The sequence below is a fragment of the Cinclus cinclus genome, chromosome 16 (assembly GCF_963662255.1).
Source record: "Cinclus cinclus chromosome 16, bCinCin1.1, whole genome shotgun sequence".
In the NCBI taxonomy this organism is placed as follows: Eukaryota; Metazoa; Chordata; class Aves; order Passeriformes; family Cinclidae; genus Cinclus; species Cinclus cinclus.
In genome coordinates this window covers 16,322,014-16,341,856 of record NC_085061.1, presented here as the reverse complement: position 1 = coordinate 16,341,856, position 19,843 = coordinate 16,322,014, and the positions used below count along the sequence as shown (strand labels likewise).

Below are 19,843 nucleotides of genomic sequence, written 5' to 3'. Positions count from 1 at the left end.
TACAAATCCACATGGACACATGTGACACAGCAAGGGGGAACACCAAAAACACTGGGGACCCCACTGGGATCAGCGCAGGAACTGGGAGGGGAGGAACCATGGATTGAGGAAGGCTAGTGAAGTTAGGAGGGGTCATGCATCACCCTAGGGGGGCACTCCACATTTGGGGGAGTCTCCTGTGCACCCCAGCTTTCTGGTCAGGAGGGTGAAGACCCCTTTCCCCTTTTTGGGGGGGACAGGACAGTCTTGGATAGGTATAGGTGGGAGTCCCATGGCCAAGGATGCTCAGGCAACACTATCCCAGTCCCCCCGGGGAAACGTAAAAGATGGTTTATGGGTGTGGTGGTGGGAACCTGGATTGGCTAGGGGACCCAAGATCAGGGGAGGACACCAAGGCTGTGGGTGTCGGGGGCAGACAATCAAGGTGGGGGGGTTTTAGGGGACATGGGATGGATGGGGGGAGGTTTTATTCCCTGTGCCTTCATGTAAGAGAGGAGCTGGTCAGGAATCTCGGCTAGGACTTCCTGTGCCAGTCCTGCCATGCTCAGCCCTGCGCCAGGACCCCCCGACATGTAGTCACGAAATGGAACAAACTGGCACAGGGAGGCAGAGCAGTTGACGGAGTCCAGGGCCAGGAAGCTCCCAGAACTGTGTGTCCCACACACAGCAGCTCCAGTGTCCCCTCCCCATTCCTGATATCCCAGTATCTCTCACATCCAGGTACATACTAAGACCCAGTGCCTGCCCATATCCTGGTACACCCCTGCCCCCTATATCCTCATGTATTCCCACATCCCAGCGTTCCCTATTTCCCAGTACTTCTTGTCCCAGGGCACCCCCCATCCACATGCATCCCAAGCCCCAGTGCCCAACCATATCCCACTGCCTCGCATTTCCCACAAACTCCACAGCCCAGTGCCCCCTCCTATTTCCCAGTACACCCCCATGTCCCACTACCCCCCACATCCAGGTCCATGCTGGTGATCCAGTGCCCCCTTCATTTGCCAGCACACCCTCCTCATGTCCCAGTGTCCCCCTCATTCCCCAGTGCATCCCCTTTCCTCTATACTTTCCCCCTTCATATCCCAGTGCCCTCCACATCCAGGTACATCCCATATCCCAGTGTCCCCCTCCATGTCCCATTGTTCCCCCATGTCCCAGTTCCTCCTAACGTCCCAGGCTCATCCCCACATCCAGGAACATCCTAAGTCTCATTGCACCCTTTTTTCGAAGCACAGCCCCGCCCCCCCACCCCCCTGCCCCAGAAGGTTTTAGTACACTCCCTCTTCATGCCTCAGTGCAACTCGATATCCCAGTACATTCCCCTCCATTTCCCAGTGCCACCCACATCCCAGTGCTCCCCTATTCCCCAGTACCAACCCCCTTCATGCCAAATACGTGCCCCCCATATCCTAAGAAACTCACATGTCCCACTGCACCCCAGTTCCAAGATACATCCCAAATCTCAGTGCACCCACTTTTCCCAGTGAAGTCTCCCACTATGTACCAGTGCACCCAATGTCCCAGTGTCTCCCCCCACTGAGGCACATTCCAAACCCCAGTACATCCCTCCCATGTCACAGTGCACTGCTCCCATGTCCCAATACATCCCTGACATCCCAATTCCCCCCATTTCCCAGTAAATCTCCTTTAACATCCTATTGTCTCCTTCATGTCTCAGTGTCCCCCCATATCCTAATACGCTCCCACTGCACCCTCATCCCAAGTCCCAGGGCACTCTCTTTGCCCAGTGAAGCCCCTGCACCATGTCCCAGTGTACCCCCAAATCCCAGTGCATCCCTCAATCCAGGTGCATCCCAAGGCCACTGCATCCCTTTGTCCCAGTGTCCCCCAAATTCCAGTGCTGCCCCATGTCCTAGTCCACCTTATCATCCCTCCACACCAGTTCCACCCAGTGCACCCCAGGAGTGACAGGGCTGATTTGAGGTCCCCAGGGCATCCCCCCTCACCACCCTGCTGGGTGGTCTGGGAGGGGGGTCTCCAAATCCCTCATTGGTGAGGTCAGTACCTGGACAATATCACGCTCAGCCACTTTACCACGGGAAGAGATGCGGATGTCATCGCCATCCAGCTCCACCATGGCTGGGAGCAATATGAGGAGAGCTCAACAGCACCCCGTGCCCCTCACCCCAGTATGTCCCTATTAACCCCACACCCAGAACCCCCAAGCACAGCCGCTAGGGTATGCTGAACCCATTAATATACTGGCACATTCAACTCTCAGTTCCAGTGGCCAAGGGACCCCCGCCATCCCCCCAGCCTTCCCCTAGTTTCCCCCACGCCCAAACCTTACCATCGAACTCAGCCTGTCCAACCCCCACAATGGTGATGGACATGGGCAATTTGGCAGCCTGAGGGAACCGGGAGGTGAAGGGAGTCCCATGAAATTTAATGATGTTGCCATCAAATGAGCCACCCCCACTTCCCTGCAGCACCCAGGGGTGCCAACACCCCCTCACCCAAGTATTCCAGTTCCTTACCACCCCCCATCACCCAAGGGTCTCAGAACTTCCCACCAGCACTGGGGCATTCCAGGAAATTCCCAGCCCCCTTGCAGCACTCAGGGGTTCCAGACACCCCTACACTTCAAACTCTGGGGGTCCCAGACCCTTCTCAACCCCAGGGGTCCGAGCCCTTTCCTACCTCTCAAAGGTCCCAGTCCCTCCCCACTGCCTCCAGCACCCAGGGGTCCACACACCGCCCTGCACCCAGGGCTCTCAGCCCCTTCCCCACCCCTCCAGCATGCAAGTGTCCCAGCCCACATCCTCCCTCTCAGCTTCAGGGTCCCAGCTCCTCCTCATCCACCCAATCACCCACAGGGTCTCAGCCACCCCAACCCCTTGGAACCCGGGGATCCAAGGCCCTTTCCATCCCCTAAGGGTTCCAGCCCCTCCTCAGCACCCAGGGGTCCCCAGCCTTTCCCATTCCCTCAAGGGTCCCAATCCCTCCCCACTGCCACTTCCCCCATCACCCAAGGGTTCCAGATTCCCTGTCCCCAACGCCCAGGGGTGCCATCACCCACCCCAGTGCCACCACGAGGGTCTCACATTGAAAATGGCCTCCTTTGTCTGTGCCATGTCGGAGATGACACCATCAGTGATGATGAGGAGGACAAAGTACTGGGACCCATCCAGGACCATGGCTGCTGAGCTGGGGGGGACTATGTGTGACGCTGGGGGGTGCAGGACCCCATCCGGGGGCACGGGGCTCCTCTTACCAGGCAACATGGTTGACGACAGGGGCAAAGTTGGTGGGGCTGTAGAGCTGGACATGGCGCAGGCTGTGCTGATACGCCTCCAGCACCCCCGCAATGCCATGGCACGCCGGGTTTGATGTATCCCCATTCTGGCACAAGATCACCAGGACCATGGTGACACCACGGCCTCCACCCATGGAGAGGGTGACACCACAGACCCCATCCACAGACAAAGATGGCACTGCCATGGCCCCCAAATGCTAACAAGGATGATCCCACCATGTCCACAACGTGGTGACAAAGGAGACACCAACATGTTCCCAACTCAGTGTCAAGGATGACACTGCCATGGCCCCAACCCAGTGATAAAATGACGATGCTACTATATTCCCAACCCAAGACAAGGATGACACCACCACATCCCCAATGCAGATCCAACCCAAACACACCATGTACCCAACTCAGTGATCAAGGATGAGACCACTATGACTCCAAACTGGTGACAAGGACAACACCAAGCCCCTTCCTAATCTGGTGACAAGGATGACACCGCCATGTCCCCAGACCAGTGAGGAGGATGACACCACCATACCCCAACCCAAGGATGAATCCTTCATGACCCAAACAATGTGTCAAGATGATCCCACCATGTCCCCAACCAGGTGACAAGGACACCACCCTTCATCCGCAGTCCTGTCCTGCTTTGGCCCCTCACCAGTGGGAACTCATGGGACACGTGCCCATCTGGGGGGACCTTGGCACCAAAGCCAAGGGCTGGGAACATCTTGTCACTGTCGTAGTCCTGGATGATGTCCCCCACGGCCCGCAGTGCCGGGCTGTAGGCATTCAGCTGGAAGGGGCTCAGATAGTGCAGGGATGTGGGCTGCGAGGGGTTCCCTGCACGGGCACAGGGCTCAGCACTCCCACAGCTTCCCCAGCACCGTCATAATCCCATCATAATCCCCAAAACAGCCCCAGCATCCCCACTACCATGGCACCACTATGGCCCCAACCCAGTGGCAAGGATGACATCATCTTATCCCCAACACAGTGATAAGGACAAGGATGACCACACCATGTCTCCAACTGCCACCACATTCCCAACCCAGTTACAAGGATGATACCATCACATCCCCAACCTGGTGACAGCTGGTCACAAGGATGACACCATCATGGAACCAACACAGTGACAAGAATGACACTACCATGTCCCCAACACACTGGCAAAGTTGCCATTGCCATGACCCCAACCCAGTGACAAGAATGGCACCACTCTGTCCCACATTCAATGATAATGATACTGGCACCAAATACTCAACCTGGTGACAGCTGATGACAAGAATGATACCACCGTAGTACCAGCACAGTGACAAAAATAACAGTGCCATAGCCCCAAACCCATGACAAGGATAATGCCATCATAACCCCAACCCAGTGACAAGGGAAACATGACCATGTCCCCAGCACAACTACAAGAACAACACCCAAATTGATGACAAGGATGACACCATCATGACGCCAAACTGGTTACAACTGCCCCAAATAAATCCCCCTGGGGGGAAACAGCCCCCACTCACCATTGGATGCTGTGAAGTCAATGGCCACTGTGATGTTGAGTTGGGTCCTAGGGGATAAAGTAGCCTTGGGGTGACACAGGGGTTGACCTCTGGGTTTAGGGTGGGGACACCCCTAGGGCCACAGGCTGGACTGGATGCATCAACTGCCCAATTCAGAGAAACCCCAAGTGTCCCTGCACTGAGGTGTCACCATGCTGCACCTAAGGGAGCAGTTGGGGGTACTTGGGACCCAAAAATGAACACTTTGGGGTTCTGGAGAGCCCCTGCCCATGTGGGAGCATCTGGGTGGGGGTGCTAAGGACCCCCAGTGGAGAAGATGGGGCTGGTGGGGACCCTCTTCCCCCACAGGAGCAGCTGTGGTGTTGGTGACCCCGAAGGGAGCTGTTGGAGTGCTGGTGACTTCCAAAGGAAGCAATTGTGGGTTCTGGGGGCTACCAGTGAAGCAGCTGTGGATGATGGGGATGGCCTGCCCCCAAGGAGGCATCTGGGTGAGGGTGCTGAGACCCCCAGTGCAGAAGCTAGGTGTGCTGAGGACCTCCAATGGAGCAACTGGGGGTGCTGGGGATCCCACAGGGCAGAGTTGAAGATAGCAGGAACCCCCCCTCCCTCCTTCCCATCCCTGAGGGAGCAACAGTGGGTACTGGGGACCTCCAAGGGAGGAGATAGGGGTCCTGGGGACCCCCTTGCCAGTGAAGTAGAGGCTGGGGTTTTGGGGGATTCCCTGCCCTTGAGGAAGCAGCTCAGGGTGCTGGGTACCCCCAAAGAAGGAGCTGGAGGCGTTCGGGACCCTCAAAAGTACAGCTGGAGGTGCTGGGGATCTCCTGCTCACCCGTCCCTGATGTAGTCCAGGAAGGTGTGCTTGGCCTCCACAGCGAAGGACAGCAGTGTCACCTGTGGGAACATAGGGCTCAGGGGAGGAAGTGAGGAAGTGCCCACACCCCCTGTGTCCCCCCCATGCCTCTGCACATCCCCATCCTCACTGTCCCTGAGTTCAGGTACTTCTTCTTCTTCATCTTCTTCCGGGGGTTCACCACCTGCAGGGATGGGAGGGGAGGGAAGGGGGCTGCTTCTCACATGGATAGGAGGCCCAGTGAGCAGTGTAGGGGACTGTCACATCCTGAGAAACAGGGGGGCACAGAATATGCTGGAGGGGAGCAATGGGAGCACTGTGCTGAGGTGCAGAGAGGGACCTCGAAGAGCACATGGTGAGCTGTGACACCCAGGGATGTATGTAGAGACCCTGGGATTGTAGTTCAGCTGGAGATCCATGGCAGTTATGGGTGCTGCACTCCAGGGTGAAGTATGGGAACCATAACACCCCAGGGGTACAATGTGGAAACCCCAAAACCCTAGGTTGTAGCACAGGGAATCCTGGGGACTCTGAACCTCTATGGCTGCAGCATGAGCACTCTGGGCGACACAACACTTCAGAGTGCAGGAGGGGCATCCTGGGGTATATGACACACCAGGGTGCAGCGTTGGGAGGGACCCTGGGGACCATAACACCCTAGGATTGCATCATGGGGTATGTAGCGCCCACACAGGTCCACACAGGGACCCCAGCACCCAGAGGTGCAGCAGAGAGAGGGACCCTGGGGATCATAACCCCTGGGAGTGCAGCAGTGGGACCCACAGGGCTGTGCAGACCCCCCCTGCACATGTACTCATCCCCCCTCACCTCGTACACGTGTAAGTGGCTCTGGCCTTGCACCAGTTCCCGGTAGCTGGTGGTGAACTCCCCAATCAAGTCATGGCTGCAAGGCCAGTGGCTCTCCATCAGTTGGGTTAGGGAGGTTCCCATTACCCAGGAGGATCCCTATGACTCAGGGGTATGGGGATGGGGGGTTTACCATTGCCCAGGAAGTTTCCCACCAGCCAGGGAGTCCCACATAGCAAGGGGGGATTCCCATCAGCCAGGGGGTCCCCATCAGCTGGGGGCAAGGGGGGATCCATCTCCTCGGGGATGCAAGGGTGGCAGGGGTCCCCATTGCCCAAGGGGTCTCTGTCACCCAGGGAGTGGAGGTCCAGGGTGTGGGAGGCCCCCAGGACCACATGCAGCTCACCTGCCATCACGGTCCCAGTCATAAACCTCCACTTTGATGGCTCTGCAAGGCGGGTGGGGTCACCAACACCCCCAAATCCTCTCCACTCCCTTTCCCCAGAGACCCATCAAACACATCCCCCCACTTCCTGTGGGATTTGTTTTGACACCTCTGTGGGCTTTTTCCTAATTCCTTCTCCTCCTCATTAGGATATTTTTATCCATCGTTGCCACAGCAACATACAACACGGGGCCAAAGTGGCTGTTTGCCAGGACAGCAGCTGGTGGCACTGATTTGGGGTGGAGGGGGGGCAGTATGGCTTGGTGACAGCTGTGATGCCAATTGCCCAAATAGGTAAACTGAGTCAAAAGTGGGTAACACTGCAGGGCTGGGCTAGGTGCTACTGGTACCACAGAGATGGGGGAAGAGGGTCTGGGGGTCTCAGGTGGCCACAGAGATAGGGGAAGGAGGTCTCAGAGCCACAGACAGAAGTCCTTGTCCTTCTGGAATATTGATAGGAAAAATATCAGGACAGGCCGCAGGGAAGTTGGGCAAGTGGACTCAGAACGGTGGCACTTTTCCCCAGGAAGCCAAACTCAAGAGCCCACTTTGCAGATGTCATTTTTTAGGGCACGTTTGGTCCTCCGATGGCAGCCAGGTTTGGAGGAGGGGGCAGCTTTTGTCTGGGAGAAATCCTCGTCCTTCTGGAATTTTTTCTATGCAAAGGTCCTAGAGGGGCTACAAGCAAGTTAGGCAAGTCGGATACGTAAGATGGCACTTTTCCAAAGGAAGACAACCTCAAGAGCCCACTTTGGAGATGTCATTTTGTAAGGCACGTTTGGTCCTCCGATGGCATCCAGGTTTGGTGGAGGGGGCAGCTTTCGTCTGCGAGAAGTCCTCGTCCTTCTGGAATTTTTCTCGGCAAAAGCCCAGGACGGGCCACAGGCAAGTTCGGCAAGTTGGCTCCAAAAGGTGGCACTTTTCCCCCGGAAGCCAAACACAAGAGCCCACTTGGCAGATGTCATTTTTTAGAGAACGTTTGGCCCTGTGGTGGAAGCCAACTTTGGAGGACGGGGCAGTTTTGGTCTTGGAGAAATCCTCGTCCTTCTGCAATTTTTTCTATGCAAAGGTCCAAGATGGTCTACAAGCAACATAGCCAAGTCGGATCTGAAATGTATCACCATTCCCCAGGAAGCCAAACTCAAGAGCCCACTTTGCAGATGTCATGTTGTAGGGCATGCTTGACACTCCGATGGCAGCCAGGTTTGGAGGCGGGGGCAGCTTTGGTCTCGGAGAAATCCTCGTCCTTCTGCAATTATTCTAGGCAAAAGCCCAGAACTGGCCGCAGGCAAGTTGTGCAAGTTAGCTCCAAAATGTGGCACTTTTCCCCAGGAAGCTAAACTCAAGAGCCAACTTGGCAGATGTCATTTTTTAGGACACATTTGGCCCTCTGATGGCAGCCAACTTTGGAGGAGGGGGCCGCTTTGGTCTGGGAGAAATCTTCGTACTTCTTGAATTTTTCTAGGCAAAAGCCCAGGATGGGCAGCAGGCTAGTTGTCTCTTAAAGGTGGCACTGTTCCCCAGGATGCCAAACTCAAGAGCCCACTTTGCAGATATCATTTTGTAGGGCACGTTTGGTCCTCCGATGGCAGCCAGGTTTGGAGGAGGGGGCAGCTTTGGTCTGGGAGAAATCCTCGTCCTTCTGGAATTTTTCTCGGCTAAAGCCCAGGGCGGGCCGCAGGCAAGTTAGGCAAGTTGACTCAGAACGGTGGCACTTTTCCCCAGGAAGCCAAACTCAAGAGCCCACTTTTCAGATGTCATGTTGTAGGGCACGTTTGTTCCTCCGATGGCAGCCAAGTTTGGAGGAGGGGGCAGCTTTGGTCTGGGAGAAATCCCTGTACTTCTGGAATTTTTCTCGGCAAAGGTCCAAGACAGGCTACAAGCAAGTTAGGCAAGTCGGATCAGAAATGTGGCACCTTTACCCAGGAAGCTAAGCTCAAGAGCCCACTTGGCAGATGTCATTTTGTAGGTCATGCTTGAAACTCCGATGGCAGCCAGGTTTGGAAGAGGTGGCAGCTTTGGTCTGGGAGAAATCCTCGTCCTTCTGGAATTTTTCTAGCCAAAAGCCCAGGACAGGCCGCAGGCAATTTAGGCATGTTGGCTAAGAACGGTGGCACATTTCTCCTGGAAGATAAACTCAAGAGCCCACTTGGCAGATGTCATTTTGTAGGGCACGTTTGGTCCTCCGATAGCAGCCAGGTTTGGAGGAGGGGGCAGCTTTTGTCTGGGAGAAATCCTCGTCCTTCTGGACTTTTTTCTATGCAAAGGTCCATGACGGGCTTCAAGCAAGTTAGGCAAGTTGACTCAGAACGGTGGCACTTTTCCCCAGGAAGCCAAACTCAAGAGCCCACTTTGGAGATGTCATTTTGTAGGGCACATTTGGTCCTCCGATAGCAGCCAGGTTTGGAGGAGGGGGCAGCTTTTGTCTGGGAGAAATCCTCGTCCTTCTGGACTTTTTTCTATGCAAAGGTCCGTGACGGGCTTCAAGCAAGTTAGGCAAGTTGGCTCAGAACGGTGGCACTTTTCCCCAGGAAGCCAAACTCAAGAGCCCACTTGGCAGATGTCATTTTGTAGGGCACATTTGGTCCTCCGATGGCAGCCAGGTTTGGAGGAGGGGGCAGTTTGGTCTTGGAGAAATCCTCGTCCTTCTTGAATTTTTCTCGGCAAAAGCCCAGGATGGGCCAAAGGCAAGTCAGCTCCAAAAGGTGGCACTTTTCCCCAGGAAGCCAAACTCAAGAGCCCACTTTGCAGATGTCATTTTGTAGGGCACGTTTCACACTCCGATGGCAGCCAAGTTTGGAGGAGGGGGCAATTTTGGTCTGGGAGATATCCTCCTCCTTCTGGAATTTTTCTAGCCAAAAGCCCAGGACGGGCTGCCGGCAAGTTAGGCAAGTTGACTCAGAACGGTATCACTTTTCCCCCCGATGCTAAGCTCAAGAGCCCACTTGGCAGATGTCATTTTGTAGGGCACATTTGGTCCTCCGATGGCAGCCAGGTTTGGAGGAGGGGGGAGCTTTAGTCTCGGAGAATTCCTCGGACTTATGGAATATTTATAGGAAAAAGATCAGGACAGGCCTCAATCAAATTAGGCAAGTCGGCTCAGAACGGTGGCACTTTTCCCCAGGATGCTAAGCTCAAGATCCCACTTTGCAGATGTCATTTTGTAGGGCATGCTTAACACTCTAATGGCAGCCAGGTTTGGAAGACGGGGCAGCTTTGGTCTCGGAGAAATCCTCGTCCTTCTGCAATTTTTGTAGGCAAAAGCCCAGGACGGGCCGCAGGCAATTTAGGCATGTTGGCTCAGAACGGTGGCACATTTCTCCTGGAAGATAAACTCAAGAGCCCACTTGGCAGATGTCATTTTGTAGGGCACGTTTGGTCCTCCGATAGCAGCCAGGTTTGGAGGAGGGGGCAGCTTTTGTCTGGGAGAAATCCTCGTCCTTCTGGACTTTTTTCTATGCAAAGGTCCATGACGGGCTTCAAGCAAGTTAGGCAAGTTGACTCAGAACCGTGGCACTTTTCCCCAGGAAGCCAAACTCAAGAGCCCACTTTGGAGATGTCATTTTGTAGGGCACATTTGGTCCTCCGATGGCAGCCAGGTTTGGAGGAGGGGGCAGTTTGGTCTTGGAGAAATCCTCGTCCTTCTTGAATTTTTCTCGGCAAAAGCCCAGGAAGGGCCAGAGGCAAGTCAGCTCCAAAAGGTGGCACTTTCCCCCAGGAAGCCAAACTCAAGAGCCCACTTTGCAGATGTCATTTTGTAGGGCATGTTTGGTCCTCCGATGGCAGCCAGGTTTGGAGGAGGGGGCAGCTTTGGTCTCAGAGAAATCCTCGTCCTTCTTCAAATTTTCTAAGTAAATGCCCAGGACGGGCCGCAGGCAAGTTGTGCAAGTTAGCTCCAAAATGTGGCACTTATCCCCAGGAAGCCAAACTCAAGAGCCCACTTTGCAGATGTCATTTTGTAGGGCACGTTTGGTCCTCCAATGGCAACCAGGTTTGGAGGAGGGTGCCGTTTTGGTCTGGGAGAAGTCCTCGTCCTTCTGGAATATTTATAGGAATAAGATCAGGACAGGCCTCAGGCAAGTTAGGCAAGTTGACTCAGAATGGTGGCACTTTTCCCCAGGTTGCTAAGCTCAAGAGCCCACTTTGCAGAAGTCATTTTGTAGGGCACGTTTGGGCCTCCGATGTCTGCCAGGTTTGGAGGAGGGGGCAGCTTTTGTCTGGGAGAAGTCCTCATCCTTCTGGAATTTTTCTAGCCAAAAGCCCAGGACGGACCACAGGCAAGTTGTGCAAGTTAGCTCCAAAATGTGGCACTTTTCCCCAGGAAGCTAAGCTCAAGAGCCCACTTGGCAGGTGTCATTTTGTAGTGCATGCTTGACACGCCGATGGCAGCCAGGTTTGTAGGAGGGGGCAGCTTTGGTCTCAGAGAAATCCTCGTCCATCTGGAATTTTTCCAGCCAAAAGCCCAGGACGGGCCGCAGGCGAGTTGTCTCTGAAAGGTGGCAGTTTTCCACAGGAAGCTAAGCTCAAGAGCCCACTTGGCAGATGTCATTTTGTAGGGCATGTTGGGCACTCTGATGGCAGCCAGGTTTGGAGGAGGGGGCAGCTCTTGTCTGGGAGAAATCCTCGTCCTTCTGGAATTTTTCTCGGCAAAAGCCCAGAACTGGCCGCAGGCAAGTTGTGCAAGTTTGCTCCAAAATGTGGCACTTTTCCACAGGAAGCCAAAATCAAGAGCAAACAATGCAGATGTCATTTTTTAGGGCACGTTTCACACTCCGATGGCAGCCAGGTTTGTAGGAGGGGGCAGCTTTGGTCTCGGAGAAATCCTCGTCCTTCTGCAATTTTTGTAGGCAAAAGCCCAGGACAGGCCGCAGGCAATTTAGGCATGTTGGCTCAGAACGGTGGCACATTTCTCCTGGAAGATAAGCTCAAGAGCCCACTTGGCAGATGTCATTTTGTAGGGCACGTTTGGTCCTCCGATAGCAGCCAGGTTTGGAGGAGGGGGCAGCTTTTGTCTGGGAGAAATCCTCGTCCTTCTGGACTTTTTTCTATGCAAAGGTCCGTGACGGGCTTCAAGCAAGTTAGGCAAGTTGACTCCAAAAGGTGGCACTTTTCCCCAGGAAGCCAAACTCAAGAGCCCACTTGGCAGATGTCATTTTGTAGGGCACATTTGGTCCTCCGATGGCAGCCAGGTTTGGAGGAGGGGGCAGTTTGGTCTTGGAGAAATCCTCGTCCTTCTTGAATTTTTCTCAGCAAAAGCCCAGGATGGGCCGAAGGCAAGTCAGCTCCAAAAGGTGGCACTTTTCCCCAGGAAGCCAAACTCAAGAGCCCACTTTGCAGATGTCATTTTGTAGGGCATGTTTGGTCCTCCGATGGCAGCCAGGTTTGGAAGAGGGGGCAGCTTTGGTCTCGGAGAAATCCTCGTCCTTCTGCAAATTTTCTAGGCAAATGCCCAGGACGGGCCGCAGGCAAGTTGTGCAAGTTAGCTCCAAAATGTGGCACTTATCCCCAGGAAGCCAAACTCAAGAGCCCACTTTGCAGATGTCATTTTGTAGGGCACGTTTGGCCCACTGATGGCAGCCAGGTTTGGAGGACGGGGGCAGCTTTGGTCTGGGAGAAATCCTCGTCCTTCTGGAATTTTTCTCGGCAAAAGCCCAGAACTGGCCGCAGGCAAGTTGTGCAAGTTTGCTCCAAAATGTGGCACTTTTCCACAGGAAGCCAAAATCAAGAGCCCACAATGCAGATGTCATATTGTAGGGCACGATTCACACTCCGATGGCAGCCATGTTTGGAGGAGGGGGCAATTTTGGTCTGGGAGATATCCTCGTCCTTCTGGAATTTTTCTAGCCAAAAGCCCAGGACGGGCTGCAGGCAAGTTAGGCAAGTTGACTCAGAATGGTGGCACTTTTCCCCCCGATGCTAAGCTCAAGAGCCCACTTTGCAGATGTCATTTTGTAGGGCACATTTGGTCCTCCGATGGCAGCCAGGTTTGGAGGAGGGGGCAGCTTTAGTCTCGGAGAATTCCTCGGACTTATGGAATATTTAAAGGAAAAAGATCAGGACAGGCCTCAATCAAATTAGGCAAGTCGGCTCAGAACGGTGGCACTTTTCCCCAGGATGCTGAGCTCAAGAGCCCACTTTGCAGATGTCATTTTGTAGGGCATGCTTGACACTCCAATGGCAGCCAGGTTTGGAGGAGGGGGCAGCTTTGGTCTCGGAGAAATCCTCGTCCTTCTGCAATTTTTGTAGGCAAAAGCCCAGGACGGGCCGCAGGCAATTTAGGCATGTTGGCTCAGAACGGTGGCACATTTCTCCTGGAAGATAAACTCAAGAGCCCACTTGGCAGATGTCATTTTGTAGGGCACGTTTGGTCCTCCGATGGCAGCCAGGTTTGGAGGAGGGGGTAGCTTTGGACTCGGAGAAGTCCTCGGACTTCTGGAATATTTATAGGATAAAGATCAGGACAGGCCTCAGGCAAGTTAGGCAAGTTGACTCAGAACGGTGGCACTTTTCCCCAGGAAGCCAAACTCAAGAGCCCACTTGGCAGATGTCATTTTGTAGGGCATGTTTGGTCCTCCGATGGCAGCCAGGTTTGGAGGAGGGGGTAGCTTTGGACTCGGAGAAGTCCTCGGACTTCTGGAATATTTATAGGATAAAGATCAGGACAGGCCTCAGGCAAGTTAGGCAAGTTGACTCAGAACGGTGGCACTTTTCCCCAGGAAGCCAAACTCAAGAGCCCACTTGGCAGATGTAATTTTGTAGGGCACGTTTGCCACTCCAATGGCAGCCAGGTTTGGAGGCGGGGGCAGCTTTGGTCTGGGAGAAATCCTCGTCTTCTGGAATTTTTCTCGGCAAAAGCCCAGAACTGGCCGGAGGCAAGTTGTGCAAGTTAGCTCCAAAATGTGGCACTTATCCCCAGGAAGCCAAACTCAAGAGCCCACTTGGCAGATGCCATTTTTTAGGACACGTTTGGCCCTGTGATGGCAGCCAAGTTTGGAGGAGGGGGCAGTTTTGGTCTTGGAGAAATCCTCGTCCTTCTGCAATTTTTTCTATGTAAAGGTCCAAGACGGGCTTCAAGCAATTTAGGCAAGTTGGCTCAGAACGGTGGCACTTTTCCCCAGGATTCTAAGCTCAAGAGCCCACTTTGCAGATGTCATTTTGTAGGGCACTTTTGGTCCTCTGTTGGCAGCCAGGTTTGGAGGATTGGGCAGCTTTGGTCTGGGAAAAGTCCTTGTCCTTCTGGAATATTTATAGGAAAAAGATCAGGACAGGCCTCAGGCAAGTTAGGCAAGTTGACTCAGAACGGTGGCACTTTTCCCCAGGAAGCCAAACTCAAATCCCACTTTGCAGATGTCATTTCATTGGCCACGTTTGGGCCTCCGATGTCTGCCAGGTTTGGAGGCGGGGGCAGCTTTGGTCTGGGAGAAATCCTCGTCCTTCTGGAATTTTTCTAGGCAAAACCCAGCATGGTTCGTAGCGAACTTAGACAAGTTATTTTAACCTATCCCTATCCCTAAACCTTATCCAAACCCTAACCATTGCTGTAAACCTAACCCCTAAACGTAACTCTTTCTCAACGCTAACATTAACCCACAACTCTACCTCTAACCCTGACAGTAACCGTAACCGTAACCCTATCCCTAACCCTAAACCTAACCCCTAACATGAACCCTTACCCTAACCCTAATACTAATCCTAAATCTATCCCTAACACCTAACCCTCACCCTTCCCTTAATGCTAACCCAAAACCCAACCCCGAATCCTAGCCCTAACCCTAAAGGTAACCGGAACCCTAACCCCTAACACTAACCGCTAACACTAACACCTAACCCTAATCCTAACCCTAACCCAAAACCTAACCTTAAACCTAACCCTAACCATATCCCTAAACCTAACCTAACCCTAACTGTAACCCTAACCCTGATCCTAACTCTAACCGTAACCCTAACCCTAAGCCCTATCCCTAACCCAACCCTAACCCTAACACATAACTCTACCCCTAAACTTAACGGTAAACATAACCGTTATCCTAACCATAACCCTAACCCTAAACCAAATCCTAACCCTAAAACAAACCCTAAACCTATCCCTTACCCTAACCGTAACACTTACCCTAACCCTAACCTAACCCGAACCCAAACCCTAACTCTAACCAACCCTAAAACTAACCCTAACACTAACCCTAAATCTAACCCTAACCCTAACCCTACTTCTAACCCTGAATCTAAACCCGATCCCTAACCCTAACCCAACCCTAACACATAACTCTACCCCTAAACCTAACGGTAACCCTAACCCTAACCCTAACCATAATCCTAACCCTAACCCTAAAACAAACCTTAACCCAAACCCTAAACCTTACCCTAACCCTAACCTAACCCAAACCCAAACCCTAACTCTAACCAACCCTAAACCTAACCCTAACCGAACCCTAACACTAACCCTAAACCTAACCCTAACCCTAAAACAAACCCTAAACCTATCCCTTACCCTAACCGTAAGTCTTACCCTAACCCTAACCTAACCCGAACCCAAACCCTAACTCTAACCCACCCTAAACCTAACCCTAACACTAACCCTAACCCAAATTCAAACCATAACGCTAACCCTAAGGGCCTAACCCTAACTCTAACCCTTACGCTAAACATAACCCTAACCCCAAATCCTAACCCTAACCCTAACCCAAACCCTAACACTAACCCTAACCTAACCCGAAGCCCAACCCTAATGCTACCACTAACCCTTAACCCAAAACCTAACCCTAACTCAAACTCTCACACTAATCCTAACCCTAAACCTAACACTAGCCCTTACCCCTAACCCAAAAACTAATCCCTAACCCTTACCACAAACCCTAACCCGAACCCTAAACCTAACTCTAGCTCTAACCCTAACGCTGACCCTAACTGTAACCCTAATCCTAACTCTAACCGTAACCCTAACCCTAAGTCCTAGCCCTAACCCAACCCTAACACTAACACATAACTCTACCCCTAACCCTAACAGTAAACAAAACCATAACCCTAACCCTAACATAACCTTAAACCTAACCCTTACCCCAAATCCTAACACCTAACCCTAGCCCTAAACCTAACCCGAACCCATAATTCTAATCCAAACCCTAACCATAACCCTAACCCTAACCCCAGGTCAGGCCACAGGGAAGTTGGCTCCGAAAGGTGGCACCTTTCCCCAGGATGCTACCCTCAAGAGCCCACTTGGCAGATGTAATTTCATAGGGCACATTTGGCCCTTCGATGGCAGCCAGGTTTGGAGGAGGGGGCACCTTTGGTCTGGGAGAAATTTTAAGCATTTTTCATTATTTTATTAAAATACAGAGAGTATTTTACTGCTTTGAGCTGCGCTATGCAGCTGAAATTGTCCTAATTTGATCATTAATTTGCCTTACTACTTCAGAATGGACTTTATTGTGCACATAATTAATCCGAGGAAAATGTACAGGGAAATCTTACTGGGTATATGTTCAAGCTCAATATGTCGGAGTTGTTTTATTTCACAATTTCCTTTTCTATCTGTTGATATGGATCAGATATCAGTGTCATCTTCTCTGAAGTTTGGAAGACACCGGTCAAGCTACAGAGCCACTGCTGCCCACCTATTTAATTACACTCTGAAGCAACTGGAGGTGCATTTCCTCTCAGAAAGAAGGGGCAGAATGTACAACTAGCAGGTGAGATCATGAGACTGGTCTACCAAACACACAGCTGCGATGCAGCATTTACTGTGAGTGTGCCTTTCACCACTGAGAATTGCAGAACAAGAAATCATCCTGAAGAATGTAAAGAGCACCGAGCGCTGTTATCACCTTGTGTTCAAACCACCAGCACTGTTTCCTAGCCAACAGCCTTGCACTTTTAGCATTGACCCACTTTGGATGGAAGAAACCCAGAAGTGCCCAGGAACCAGCCAAGCATTGAAAATGAGGCAGATTTTGTCCATAAATCAATGAACAAACTCCTAGTCTGCATACACCAACAAACAAACAACCCCCCACGATAAAACTAAACCAGAAACCCTTTGATACCCCTGTGAAGAAATGTTAAATTTTCTTTGATTGTATAGGAAATTACAACACAAATGTGAAAATGTGCAAGGCTAGAGAGGCTTTAAACTATAGTTGTGAAGTGCACTTGCAAAGCATACCTAAGAAAAAGTGGAGGGGGAATTCCACAAATCATCCTTCAAGATCAAATACTGCAGTATAATTTCTGTCTGACAATGCACTGCGTGGGTCAGGACACTGCAGCTGCTGAGGCTGAAGACTTTCAGCAATAAGCTGTGCCAGCTCTGCAGTGGTTGTTTATCTGAAGCCCTCTGGTGCTCAGGGAGGTTTGCACAATAATCATTATGGTTCCAGAATCATATTCAGAGGAATAAATTCTATTGTAGGGTAATTATTGCAGTTACGGCATTAATTGCTTTGCATGACAGACCCTGGGTACTTCCAGAGAAGGTAACAAAAGCCTTCCATGGCCTTGGTTGGAGAAGTGCATCTTCCTTGTGTTTGTCTCAGACCCAGAGCTTCTAGACCACAGAGTCCCATGGAGTTCGAACATGGATCTGTGGCAGCTTTCACTGCAACTCTGTTGTCCTCCACTGGATGGGGACCATTTCCCTGGTTCTAATCTTGATGCTGGACAAATCCTTCTCTGCTTTCCGCTGCAGGTCTCAGGGAATGCTCGGCAGCCTGCCCACCTCCAGCTGGGCCTGGTGGACAAATTCAAGATGGACATCACTGCCTGGGGTGGCTGTGTGACACTCTCTGCAGGCCAGGTAGGAGTCTTACATCCCTTGGAAGGGATGAGTGTAGCTGAATTTCTGTGTTTGACCCTCACAGAACGATTTTTTTTTTTCTGTACTTGTTACCATATGAAAGCCTTGAAGTCAACCTTTTTTTGTCTCAGAGGAACTAAAAAAAAACCCTGTGAAAAATTATGTTTCATGTTGCCAGACATGGTTGTACTTGGGCTGCAGCTTTCCCTCAGGACAGAGCTGTCAGCCCCTTAGGTTTCTTGGGAGAGATTGAAGCAGTGTTTCATGGGTATAGACCATCCAGGGCTTCTTACAGGGTGTGTTTTTGCCCTGGCAACCTACTGCCCAAGGATATATTGAACACTTTTTTAAAATATTACCTACATGTGTCAATATTTTCCACTTTTCCAGCTTCAGAGAATATTAAGCATCGAACACCTGCATGCATGTGGGTCTCTAGAGCAAAGACCAGCATTGTTTAATGAATACCTAGATCTGAACTGGGATGACAAAACATTCAAACACAATTTCACATACAAGGTAAGAGAAGGCACTTGTATCTGTTGACTCACCTTTTTTATGGAAGCTGTTCTCAGTAGATGAGAAAATATTTTGGTTTTAGATGTAATGTTGAGTGGATTTTAAGAAAGCTTTTATAGAGCACCCTTTTTTGTCAAATATCATTATTTTGCTGTACCTTTTACATTTTTCTCTACAAAGGAAGAAAGCTAAATGGAGCATAGTTAAGAAAGAAAGGGTTTTTACAAACTAGAGGCCTCACCTGTGCCGTAAATTTGCAAAACTTGTAGGATGGGGACCGGTAACAAGGCTGATAAGCCAAAACATTGTCAAGTAGAAATGTTATGTTTTGGGAATGTTACATTAAAATCCTGAAGCTAGTAGAGTAACAAAAGCCAGCCTGGTGATGGCTGAGAGGGCGGGATGGTGATGGGATGAGTGGGCTCCAAGGAGTGTCTAACATCCAGCTGTCATCTTTAAACTTTGGTTATTTGGTTCATTGCAGAGAAATCAGCTCTTGCATCCTGATAAGTTTCAGCTGGAAGCTGTTCTGGAAAATGTTTTCCTGACCCCACGTACCAAATAGAAGATTCTGGGTAAAATGGAAACAAACTACTACTCTTCCCTGGATTACTATACAAGCTTTGAGTTCTGTGACCTTCCAAATGTAAGTCTGACACAAACATATTGAACCTACTTCAGTTTAAATGTTTGGAGAAACTTAGTTTTCCTCAGCTGCAACTCTTCAGAAGACTTACTATACTTCTGTAACTTAAATAAATGAACAGTGTCATTTGATGGACTGAGGCAGAAAGATTCTCTTTGCACTATAGTGTATTCTATAGGTCCTTTTATGATTGTAAACATTCTCACTTCCTCCATGTTCTTTTTCTTCCTATTCCTCTTTCAGAGGTAGCTTAATTTCATGTTTCTGGAGGATACCAGAACAGGCACATTAAATGATTAAAAAGGAAATTAGAGAGGAGTAAAAGTGTTTTCCTTCCCCTGTGGGTAAAAGTTTGCTGGGTTTTATGATTATTCTGCTGGTAGTGATGGATTTTTGAGCTGTAATGTCACCCTGTTTTCTATTACATATATAAACTGAAGATCCACCCATGATCTTCCTTAGGTGCATGCTGGACCCCAGAGTTCCTTGTAGACACTCACAAACACAGAACTTAGAACCTCCAATAAATGTCTTTCTCCAGTTCACAGTGGCTGAAACACATCTTGGTTTCTTTATTTACTGTCAGAGTAGATCACACTCTTTTAGCAACAGGAAAACTTTTCCCCAGACCAAGGTGTGAGATAACCTGTTTATAATGAAAAGGATGTATCTGCCTGACACTCCAAAAGCAGGTGCCTCTGTATTTATTTTTGGAACATTCTCTTCAAAGGCATTAAGCACCACAGCCACTGGAAATTAAGCACCCACAGCCACTCACTCAACCCCTTCTCACCCTCCCCTCTCCCTGTGGAATGGGGAGGGCAATGAGAAGTAAAACTTGTATGTTAAGATAAGAACAGTTTAATAATTGAAAATGAAGTAAAATACAATGATACTACTACTAATTAATACTACTACTATTACAACTACAACTAATAATAATAATAATAATGAAAAGGAAAAAAGACTAAGTGATGCACAATACAATTG

The 19,843-nt window shown here is 50.9% G+C and overlaps 1 protein-coding gene across 1 annotated transcript; it reads right to left on the bottom strand.

The window, feature by feature from the left end:
• Window positions 1-419: 419 nt before the first annotated feature.
• On the bottom strand, window positions 420-6,892 carry LOC134050394 (copine-5-like). Its single transcript, XM_062503428.1, has 11 exons — window positions 6,858-6,892; window positions 6,473-6,548; window positions 5,775-5,828; window positions 5,624-5,685; window positions 4,795-4,841; window positions 3,933-4,114; window positions 3,239-3,366; window positions 3,069-3,171; window positions 2,315-2,372; window positions 2,030-2,103; window positions 420-593 (listed from the first exon to the last, which is right to left on the bottom strand). Exons 3-11 carry the CDS (start codon window positions 5,805-5,807, stop codon window positions 420-422), a joined length of 861 nt encoding a protein of 286 aa, XP_062359412.1. The 5' UTR covers window positions 5,808-5,828; window positions 6,473-6,548; window positions 6,858-6,892.
• Between the last annotated feature and the right edge of the window lie 12,951 nt (window positions 6,893-19,843).

Excerpts from the sequence above, each read along its gene's own strand:
- LOC134050394 (XM_062503428.1), bottom strand. The coding sequence starts at position 5,807 with ATGAAGAAGAAGAAGTACCTGAACTCAGGGACA. Across the intron at positions 5,686-5,774 it reads AGTACCTGAACTCAGGGACA|GTGACACTGCTGTCCTTCGC; the intron begins GTGAGGATGGGG and ends ATGTTCCCACAG. Across the intron at positions 2,104-2,314 it reads TGGACAGGCTGAGTTCGATG|CCATGGTGGAGCTGGATGGC; the intron begins GTAAGGTTTGGG and ends TATTGCTCCCAG.